General features: G+C 46.9%; 1 protein-coding gene across 1 annotated transcript; it reads left to right on the top strand.

The window, feature by feature from the left end:
- The first annotated feature begins 281 nt into the window (after positions 1-281).
- Positions 282-5,032, top strand: LOC136490990 (E3 ubiquitin-protein ligase RMA1-like). The gene is made up of 2 exons (XM_066487202.1): positions 282-1,812; positions 3,922-5,032. Exons 1-2 carry the CDS (start codon positions 1,403-1,405, stop codon positions 4,754-4,756), a joined length of 1,245 nt encoding a protein of 414 aa, XP_066343299.1. The 5' UTR covers positions 282-1,402; the 3' UTR covers positions 4,757-5,032.
- Positions 5,033-10,758: the final 5,726 nt, after the last annotated feature.

Below are 10,758 nucleotides of genomic sequence, written 5' to 3'. Positions count from 1 at the left end.
TGGAGGGAGTATCTGTTATCTTTACGGACGGAGCGGCCTTATTATCAGGGCAGCGTATCAGGTGCAAACCAATTAATTTGTGCAAATTTGAAAACTACCAATCAGGATCACTAGATGCTGATCTAATGGATGTGGTGAGAGGTGTGATTTTTTTTGCGCTTAAGCCCCCCACCCGCCGGCCCTTTTTTTACGCTTAAGCCTCCTCACCCTATCCATTGGATCAACATCTAGTGGTCTTGATTGGTAGTTTACAAGTTTACACAGGTTGGTTGGTTTGCACCTGATATGTTGCCACTATTATCAGTTCTGAAATCTATGACTTTCCCCGTGGACGTGCACCACCGGCAATGGCGTCAGCTTCTCCTTCAACCCCCATCTCTTCTGCGCAGAAGTCAGTGCCGGTGATGGTGGTCGCCAGTGCTAGAGCTTTCCGACCCCTTCCACCCCGGACGAGCGCAGCTCCACTAGCGTTGGCTGCCCTTCGCCACCGCTGGCGCGCCCAGGGGAAGCATGACACGTCCGCCGTCACCGAGGCCGAGACCTCCACCGCCTCCGTCGAGTCCCGCATCGTCCCGCTGCCGCCGAGCTCGAGCCCGGGCCTCGGCTTCTCCGTCGGCGTGGGCAACAGCGAGGATGGGAACAGCAGATCCTCCATGGCTACGAGTGCGCCGTGCGTTCCGCTCCCGCGGTGCGACCATGCCTCGGTGGCGCTCTCCCCGCGAGAGCATGAGCGGGGATGGGCCGCCAGAGCCAGAGCTTCCCGGCCCCTTCCTCCCCGGACGAGACGCCTCTACGCCTGCGCGCAAGGGCAAGGATGTCGCCGACGGATCGGTGGAGGCCGAGTCGGGTGAACTCACACACGAATTGGACTCTGACCGATCCTGGCTGACGGAGGTGGGGGCCGACGGCGAGCTACGGTGCGCAAACACCACCACCACCCGCCGAGCCCGTGGGTGCTCTCTGCGCAATCTAGAACGGCACGCAGTGGCCTGGTCGCGTGCACTTGCGGTGGTCATGGCGGCTTCGCCTGCGGTGGCGAGCTGCGGTGAAGGAGCCGAGCCGGCCGGAGGAAAGGCGCGAAAGGCGAGGCGCGGTGCGATGGAGGCGGCGGCGCAGTCGGAGGGGGCAGAGGAGCGACAAACGAGGCCCCTCCGGTGTCCTCTGCTTCGGCAACGATGACGGCCATGGAGGTGAGGCGCGGTGAGGCAAAGAGATGGGTTTAGAGAAGCTAACATGCAGGGCCCTCGCGTCAACGAGAGGAAGAGGGTCCACACATGAGCGAGTGTTGGGAGAGAGAAATAGTAAGGGTAAACAGGTAATTTTTGCATGCTCGGTAGAGGTTCTTCGGCTCACTGGCATATCCATCTGACGTGACACATCAGCCAAGGTGACCCTGTTTGCGATGGCATGTAAAACCGGTAAACGGAGGTGTGCCATCCGTGAGGATGGAAAAAAAAAAATCCCGAATCCCCAACTCATTGTATACACCTTGACGGAGCCTCCCACCGAAATCCGCCTCCTCTTCTCATCATCGCCCTGTCCCCTCCTACCTCATTATCGCCGGCTGCCGTGCCGCCGCGTCCTGCTCCGCCGCTCCCGCGTTCGTCGCCCGAAGCATCGCCGCGGCCTCGCGCCACCGCCCAGAAACCATCTTCCTCTTGCCGCGCCGCCGAGCCCATCTCCGGAAGCGCGTTGTGTCAAATTTCTGCGACCTAGCCGCCGCCGCCGACGTCATCATCCTCGCTGGTGGTGCTGCACCTGCGTGGAGCGCGCATCCATCCGAGCTCGGATTGATTTCTTCTTCCTTTGCTGGTAAGGAACCCTATTACCTTTGCTTGCACGGCTTGTTCCTTCCTCGTTCGGTAATCGGACGGATTGCTCCAAGAGTCTGTTTTGTTTGGTCTCCGCGTTCGTTGTACTTGATAAGCCAAATCTGAACCTCCCTTTCTGAGACGGATTCTCAGACCCGTTCATTCTTTTTGTTGTGTTGGATTCGTGTGCAGCTACCAGTTTAGTTTGTGTTCCAAAATGTTTCATCCGACCCATCTCCCTGGGGTTACAAATTGCATCAATTTGCATATATCTATTTGAAGCTAGTATTTAATACCTTTTCCCTGAAGAAATTTCTCTGGTATAGGTGCGTATGCTTAATACCCATGTGGTTATTTTCTGAAACCTACTAGTATCACGAATTCACGATACATATGGAATATAATAAAGGCAACCAAATTCACTGGCATGCCTAAATTTAGATCAAATTATTGTGGAAACGTGCTTAAAATCCATAGTATGGTAGCTCATACACGTCCAACATAGCGGCTTGTTTATTTCTGGAGTTTCACAGCTTCTGCTTGTCAAGCACAACCTTCACCTTCAGTACCAATTCTTTCTGTACATATCTATTAGGCCAGTCATGAACCACAAAACAAAACTAGAACTGGAGGAAAATGCTCTCTTTGAGCTTCATTTGTAGGTACTTGATGTGATTAAGATGTGTTTTAACTTAGGAAAGACTTGCCGAAGCTTTGCTTGAATATAAAAATGATGGTCGTGGCACATTTGGGACCAGAAGCGAATTAGAAATTTCCACGAAGCTGGTGGACAAACTATTCATTGTTTCCTGATCAGAGTACAGTAGGTGCAATTATCACTGGGTTATTCTAGTTTTTGTTGATTACTAATGTTTAAATGATCTTTTCAGTGTGTTTGGTTCCATTAAATATGCCAAGCCTTGTAGCTACTCTACCATTGTTGCAGTCCACATCAGTACCTCCACCTGTTGTTGTTTTTCAATTATGCTCCTTTGGAAGAAGCTTGGCGTACCCAGTGCAGAGAGCTCCCGCTCTGTGCGGGATACGAGGAAGGGTGTCGGTGGCGAGCCTTACACTCGCCTACAAAAATATCAACATGTCACCTCGCCTTGTTTATTGGAGATTAGGACGGACACCTTTAGTCTATCTCATACTTTCCTTTGTTTATCAGCTCTTTTGGTCTTCCCCAGCCGTTTGTCTGAATATAAAATTTGTTAGGATCTGTGGTAATCTGTTCAGACCTACCAGCCTTGTCAAAGTCCACGTTTGCAAGCTTTTTAAAACTCGAATAGTTCTCTATTTTCTTCCCGAGGCAATTTCGAGCTGGCAATGATTGTTCTTACCTTCAACAAGGGGCCAAGTCTTGGAGGCAATATTATGCTGCTATGCACATTGCAGATAAGCGAGTGGTTTCATTTCCTTGCTGACATAAGTTTCCTAATCTCTGATAGATAGATTCTTGGATAACTTATCAATGGCACAAAAAGTAGGACGCGGATAACTATCTAACTAAAGGGATAGAAACAAAGCGCAACAGTTGTAGTCCCCAGTACTAAATTATTGGAGAATCCATGACTGCTGACTCACACTACTGGGTACTAAAATATTGGAGAATCTATCACTGCTGACTCGGCCCACTAGGAAAGACGATGGATTCTTGGGTAAAAGCGCAACCAGCATAGACTCAAGGACATTTGCCTCTTAACACGTTTTGGAGGTTTACCTAACATCTACTTCAGTTGTCACACTTGTTCAATTTATTCGGATAGACTCCCCAGGACAGCATGATGTGGTGTGGGCCTAAAAGCTGCTTTTTACATGGATCCCTCTATTTAGTTCAATTGTTATTGTCTGTACACTTGGCTCCGCCTCTTCCTCAGAATTCAGCATATATTAAAACTAGAAATGTGGTTTGCGGTTTGCTTCGTTGCTTTCAGTCTTCTTTCTTGTACTTCTTTAGTCCTCCCACACGGTTAGGCAGGTGTTCGAATATCATGAACATTTTCAATGCTTAGACTCCCTTATCATTTTGTGCAATGACCTCTAGCGTGTTGCTTTATCAATTGTATGTATTCCTACTGACCTCTTTTGGTTTCTCCGTCTATTGCAGTACTGTCATAACCGAACTAAAACAGTTTCTGAGAGCAAGCATCACGATTGCCATGGAAGCTGGGAGAATGGATCAGCCTTGCATGGCTGCTATCAATAGCCAGCCTTTCATGGCTGATATTGAGCCAGTGAAGAAAGCCAATGGGGACATGCCTGCGACAACAGGAAGCGGATGCTTTGACTGCAACATCTGCCTTGATTTTGCAGCAGAACCAGTGGTTACTCTCTGTGGCCATCTCTACTGCTGGCCTTGTATCTATGAGTGGCTGCGGCCTGGGGTGGAGTCAACTGCCAGCGACAACAGCAGTTCGGCAAGGCGCCAATGTCCAGTATGCAAGGCAACACTCTCAATGGACACCCTTGTGCCACTATATGGCCGGGGAGGGAACTCAAAGAAGTCACTGAATGGCATGGCCATCCCGCGCCGCCCCATGGTACACCGTGAGACTGTTGAGCAACAGAATGCACAAAGCAACGTCAATGACCAGCGCTACCACCAGAGCATGGAAGACAATCCTCAGCACCAGCCATTGCTGCAGGCACACCACCATCCCATTCCCAATGGGTTTGACTTCATCTACCCTCCAGCACCAGTAGGGCGTGGCTTGATCCACTCAACTGCTGGTGGGGTGCTTGGAGGGATGGCAGAGGTTGTGCTTCCTTGGGCGCTCCGTGGCCAGCTGCCAGCGAGCTTGTACTACACGAGCCCATACCATGTTGCGACAGAGAACGTGAACCCCAGGCTGAGGCGGCATCAGATGGAAATCGAGAGGTCCCTCCACCAGATCTGGTTCTTCCTCTTTGTGTTTGTGGTGCTGTGCCTGCTCTTGTTCTGAGACAAGACTGTTCTATATACCTCTTTGTAGATATTGAAAGTGGGAGGGGGATACTAATGGATGATGCGTATAGTAAACAGGGTAATGGTCTGTGTCGACAAGCATGTGCTTAAGCATGCTGATATAGAGTTGTAATATGATGAGACATGGAGGTGAAATGCATATTTCATTCTTCTCCTCATAACGTCAGCAATTCCCTGATTATCACTGCCGGCCTGCTAGGTTGCCTACCTGACATATTGTCGATGCAAAAGTGTATCTGCAAACACAAAGGGCTAATACCCGAATCGATATCCAAAGCGTGTCAGTCGATTTGACCTGTTAATCGACAAAGATGAAGATACGAGCACTTTGGTCCTGACAACAGCGATACGTCCGGAAGTCATGGCCAAGAGGTACTCACGCAGAACTCGAGAATCGCCGAAGGTCGCACTGAAGTGATGCAACTCGCCGAATCAATGAGAACTCGTAAAAAGGAAAAATATGCAAATTGACGAAGTCGCCGAAAAGTAAGTAGATGCAAATAGGAGTAAAAATTGGTTTTGATATTGATTGATATATATTACATTGCCCCTCAATCTATATTTATACCCTGATCTAAAGAGACATAACCAAAAACGACTAGGACACCAAGTCCATATCTAAGGAAACACGTGACTCTTACATGAATCATACTCTAACAAATATAGAAAAGGAAATCAACTCCTATCTATTTCCCTGTCCACCTCAATTACGATGGAATTCTCACCGACCTCCTTTCCATCGGCATACTTCCTGTTTCATCGGCAGTAGTTTTCAAGCCTTCCTTCATCGGTATCGACAATAACATCTCCAACCTTATCGGCAACGCCCGAGTCTAAATCAACCTTTCCATCGATCACCACCATTCATCGGCAACCATCTTTACAAGCTGATTTTCATCGGCTGTCAGCGTATACAGTAACTTTCCTCATACCGATTAGCCCACTCTGATCATTTTGACACGTGCAAAAAACGGTGTCAACACATGCCCCCTAATTTCGGAGTATAAAACCATTAATGCTCCAAAATTTACTCCAGATAATGTTCGCCTTCGCCCAATTACCGTAACTCATCCTCCAAGCCAAAACTTGATCTGTTATCAAATCTAATCAAATCTAGTCCTGATTCACGCACCTCAGTAAATATCGCACAATTTCCAACCACTCTTGCCCTGATTATGGTTAAGATACCGAAACAATAATTCATTGGCAAGATCCTAACATAATAATGCCGTCATTTTCAGAATTAAAATATCCTGTACCGAGATCTCTTCCAAGTCATGATTACTTGCCATCAAATCATCTGTACAATCCCTTGATTATCGTGCGAACAGTTACCATATCCATCTGAACTACCTCGACCCACATGCGCGCGGCATAGAGATAAGTCCAGAATACCCCTACTCCAAGCGGCTTATAAATAGATTTCTCCGGAACGCTCGTCTTCTACCCTCAGACTCCAATCTTTGGCATTCTCTCTTTTCGGCGGCGACTCCGACGAACAACTGCGCGACCTCAACCAACAAGAACTTTTTTCCAGCATCAACCTCGAGTCTCCAGCTCGTGCCCCCATCTACCTCAAGATAATGGCAATCAACTTCGACGTCCCTGCGGTTCGTTCCACTTCCGTTACTTTTTACCTCGATTCCTCTGGTCTTTGCGAGTTCATACAGTTGGTAATTTTTCTCTTTTTCTTTGTTCTTCGGATCCTCTAAACTTAGGAACTTTGCAACAAATTAGTTATTCCAACCGATCAGCCGCATTTCCAATGCCTAGGACCAATGGGCAACCCAGATCCAACTGATCTGATTAATGCAGAGGTTAACATAATCCCTTTTAGAGCCCAAAATTTCTCTCTGAATTTATGGAAAGATACATTCTGATCTTGGCCCAAAACCACCAAAGGGTGGAAAGATTGGTACTTGAGGGTCAACAGGTCGATGCAAGTACACTGGGCAGAACGAAAGCTAGACCAATGCATTAGGCTATCTATTGCCGATATGCAAAAGAACGAGTCAATGATGATTGCAGCTGCTTACTTCTGGTCAGACACAACAAACACTTTTATGTTTGGACATGACCCAGCTACTCCCACACTTGCCGATGTCTACATACTCACTGGCTTGGACATTTCAACTGCCGATGAAGGCTCCATCTATGGCAGAAAATCTGAATATAGGGTGAATACCCGCAACATCGGCGGTTGGACGGGATATATTCAAGAATGCCAGAGGATCGGGACAGTTAACCAGACGGAACATGCCACATTCTTGAATATGTGGTTAGAAAAATTTATCTTCTGTGGTCGATCAGTAGGACCAACCAACGCCTTCCTCCCCGCGGCTAAACTCTTGGCCAATGGTGTAAGGTTCCCTCTTGGCCGATACCTTCTGAGCTCCACTTATCTTCTTCATCAAGTGTCTCAGAAACTTTTGCTTGCCGAACCCATCAGCAACTTAGGAGGCCCGTGGTGGTTTATCAACATGTGGCTGAATGCTCATATGCACAAACGTTTGCAATGGGACTTCTTTGCCCAACAATTCCCATGAGAAATTGCTGAAGACCACGTGCTTGGGGATGAGGAATCGGCAACACGCTCACCCCTCAATTTTGGTGAAGCCATAATTATCCTCCCTGGAACAGAGGCCAATGAAGACCAGATCGGCAGATTCTTCCAAAGCTTCTACAATGGTCTTTCTCGTGATCATAGGGCCTGGGTACCTTATATTGACGAAGAAAATAGATTCCCCCTTCTTTTCAACTTTGCCGATGACACTCTGAATCAGGATAATGAACTCATGATGGCCATCATTACTCCCAGGGCAATCTCAGTAAACACATTCGTCAGCGGGAAAAACACCAATATCACGTATGAATTTTACAATCCATCGGCAGTATCCCGTCAATTGGCTTTTGGGCAACTGCTAATCAAACTTTGTTTTGCCGATGTGATCAAACCTAGAGAAACAATCACCTGCGGAACAGATTGGAGTAGGGTAGTGCGACTCTCCCCCGATGCCGATACTACAGATGTCGATATATCCATCTGGACGCCAGCATCTTTCATCACCGAATCATATAAGCAATGGTGACGAGAGTGGAGGGAACAACTGTTTGCAACATCTGCTCACACATATCGACACATGATCGATCCTGAATATGCCATTCCCGATGACGCAGTAAGTTTCTTTTAACTCCCTTCTGCTTTTTCCTTTCATATATCGGTAACTAACTTTCTCGTGACAGGTTAACAACCCAGCACCATCTATGAGCAAAAGTGGGAAACCCTTCAATCTTCGGCCTGTTTCCCCGATATCACCGATCGGCTACAACGCCCCCACCTTAGCTGCTTTGACTCACCAGAAGACCCGTGCCAAGACCATCACCTCTAAGTCCAAATTGGCTATAGCTAGGGCCACTCCATTGGCTGCTGCTACAACCCTGATCAAGGCATTCAAGGTAACAACCCTGTTTATTTCTACTCATGCCAATCACAAACTGTATTAACATTAATCATTAGGGTGTAAGAGCCACTGCTGGATCGTCATCGGCAATTCCTTCGACATCAAGCACCACTACCTCTGACAAACCTTCAGAGGTATTCCTTTGATTTTACATTTTATCTATTAAATATCATACCTTACACTTGTTTTGCAGCAACAAATGGGTACATCGGCAAGCGTACCAAATGTTCAAGCTCCACAACCAACAAGTGCCGATGCCCCCCAGCCAACCGTTGCTGAGGCCCAAGCAAAGCGCAAAGCCTTAACAGATGCCGAGGCACAGCCAAAATGACAGAAGTCCATGCCGATCCCCACATCTGCCCCAACGTCTGCAAGCCGGCCAGAATCAGTCGATGCAACTGAGCAAGCAGTTAATCCTCCTGTATAGGACATACCATCGGTCATCATACCCCAAGGGCCAACCACCGATGAGGCCACAGAGGATATCCCATCGGCAAGCTCAGCCGATCCTCCACACGGCATACTCCAGGCTGCTTCCTCCAGCCAAGTACAGGAAATTGCCTTGAAACAGGTAAGCCGATTGACCTAGTCGATTTATAATATTCATACTTATCCTTAACTGACCTCTTTTTCTTTTTCTCAGGAACAAGACTCCCCAAACAACCTATTTTCCTTTGCCATTGACGTTTCTGACGATGATGGAGAGGAAACAAGTTCTTCCCTTGCACTGGGAACAATATCGGCAGAAATTAAGTCCAAGTTAGAAGCTCTCCTGGACTTGTTACAGCAGGATACCGCCCAACTGGTAGATGACTCGGACCCCGCAAAGGCAATTTTCAAAACAATCCGTGGCCAGGTCCCTGCCGATGTTGAAGAAGCACTCTTCCCAGCAGCCCATTTAGAAAGCCGCCAACTGCAATATCAACGGGCTGCTCAACGCATTGCCGATAGAGCAGCTCAGGCTCAACTCAAAGAAGAGATGCTACAACTGAAACAGATTGCCGATGAGAAGCACAAGGGCATCGGCAACTTGCAGACTTCGGGCGCTGAACTTAAGCAGAAAATCTTAGATTTATCGGCAAAGAGGATGGCTCTATTGGCTGAATTGAAAGAAGTCGAGGCAGCCTTAACTCATGCCCAACAAGAAGAAAGCCAGCTACCCGATGCCATCAAGGCCCTTCAGCAAGAAAGAGACATCCAGGCTCGTAAAGCCTTGGCCATGAAGAAAAAACTCAAGCCTGTGGAGGGTGCTGCCGATGAAGACATCAAAGAAATGAAGGAAGCCGACCAGATTCGCCTGCGTGCGATATTGGCTATCCAATCCTTGTTAAACTTGTAAATCTTGTCTATTGCATCGGCACTTTATGAGACATTGACATCCTTGTATAATTTTAGCCGATAGGACTGTTATCGGCACTTATACTTTTATGCATCCATCTAGATACTAAGGTAATATTTCTTTAAATATTTTCCATTTAATGCTCTAGAAAACACAACCCCTTCGAGGGTTTCTAGAATATATGCGTTACCAGGAACAGACTGATTTATCCGATATGGACCTTCCCAATTAGGAGACCACTTTCCAAACTTTGAACTTTTAGTCCCAATCGGTAAAATCAATTTCCAGACCAGATCTCTATCGGCAAACTCCTTTACCTTCACCTTCTTGTCATACCATCTGGCTACTCTTTTCTTATTTTCTTCGATGCTAACTAAAGGCCTTAACCGATGACCCGCCACATCTTCCAACTCATCCTTCATAAGAGTATCATAATCATCGGCTGTCAGCTGATTTTGAGAACGTATTCGCCTAGAGCCAGTTTTAATTTCCCAAGGCAATACTACGTCGTGTTCATATACTAACTGATAAGGCGTTACTTTGGTTGTACCATGACATGACATCCGATATGACCACAAGGCTTCATTTAATACTGTATGCCACCTCTTAGGATTTTCTTTAATTTTGTTCTTAATGAGTTTGATGATCCCTTTGTTAGAAGCCTCAGCCTGGCCATTAGCTTGAGCATAATATGGAGAAGAATTTAAAACTTTAATTCCCATACCTACAGCAAACTCATCAAATTCTCCCGATGTAAATATAGTACCCTGATCGGTAGTGATAGTTTGAGAAATACCAAATCGGTAAACAATATGCTCTTTCACAAAATCAATCATATTAGCCGATGTCACCTTTTTTAAAGGAATTGCCTCAACCCATTTTGTGAAATAATCGGTAGCAACCAGAATAAATTTATGTCCTTTGCTCGATGGCGGATAAATCTGACCGATGAGATCGATAGCCCATCCCTAGAACGGCCAAGGTTTAATTATAGGGTTCATAGCCGATGCAGGCGCTCTTTGAATATTACCAAACTTTTGACACCCCTAACATCCTTTAAAATATTTAAAACAATCTTCAAGAATAGTCGGCCAATAGTATCCATTCCTTCTGATCATCCACTTCATCTTGAAAGCCGATTGATGCGCTCCACACACTCCTTCATGAATTTCACCCATC

This window comes from Miscanthus floridulus, chromosome 11 (assembly GCF_019320115.1).
Source record: "Miscanthus floridulus cultivar M001 chromosome 11, ASM1932011v1, whole genome shotgun sequence".
NCBI lineage: Eukaryota > Viridiplantae > Streptophyta > Magnoliopsida > Poales > Poaceae > Miscanthus > Miscanthus floridulus.
This window is presented reverse-complemented; position numbering and strand designations above follow the sequence as displayed.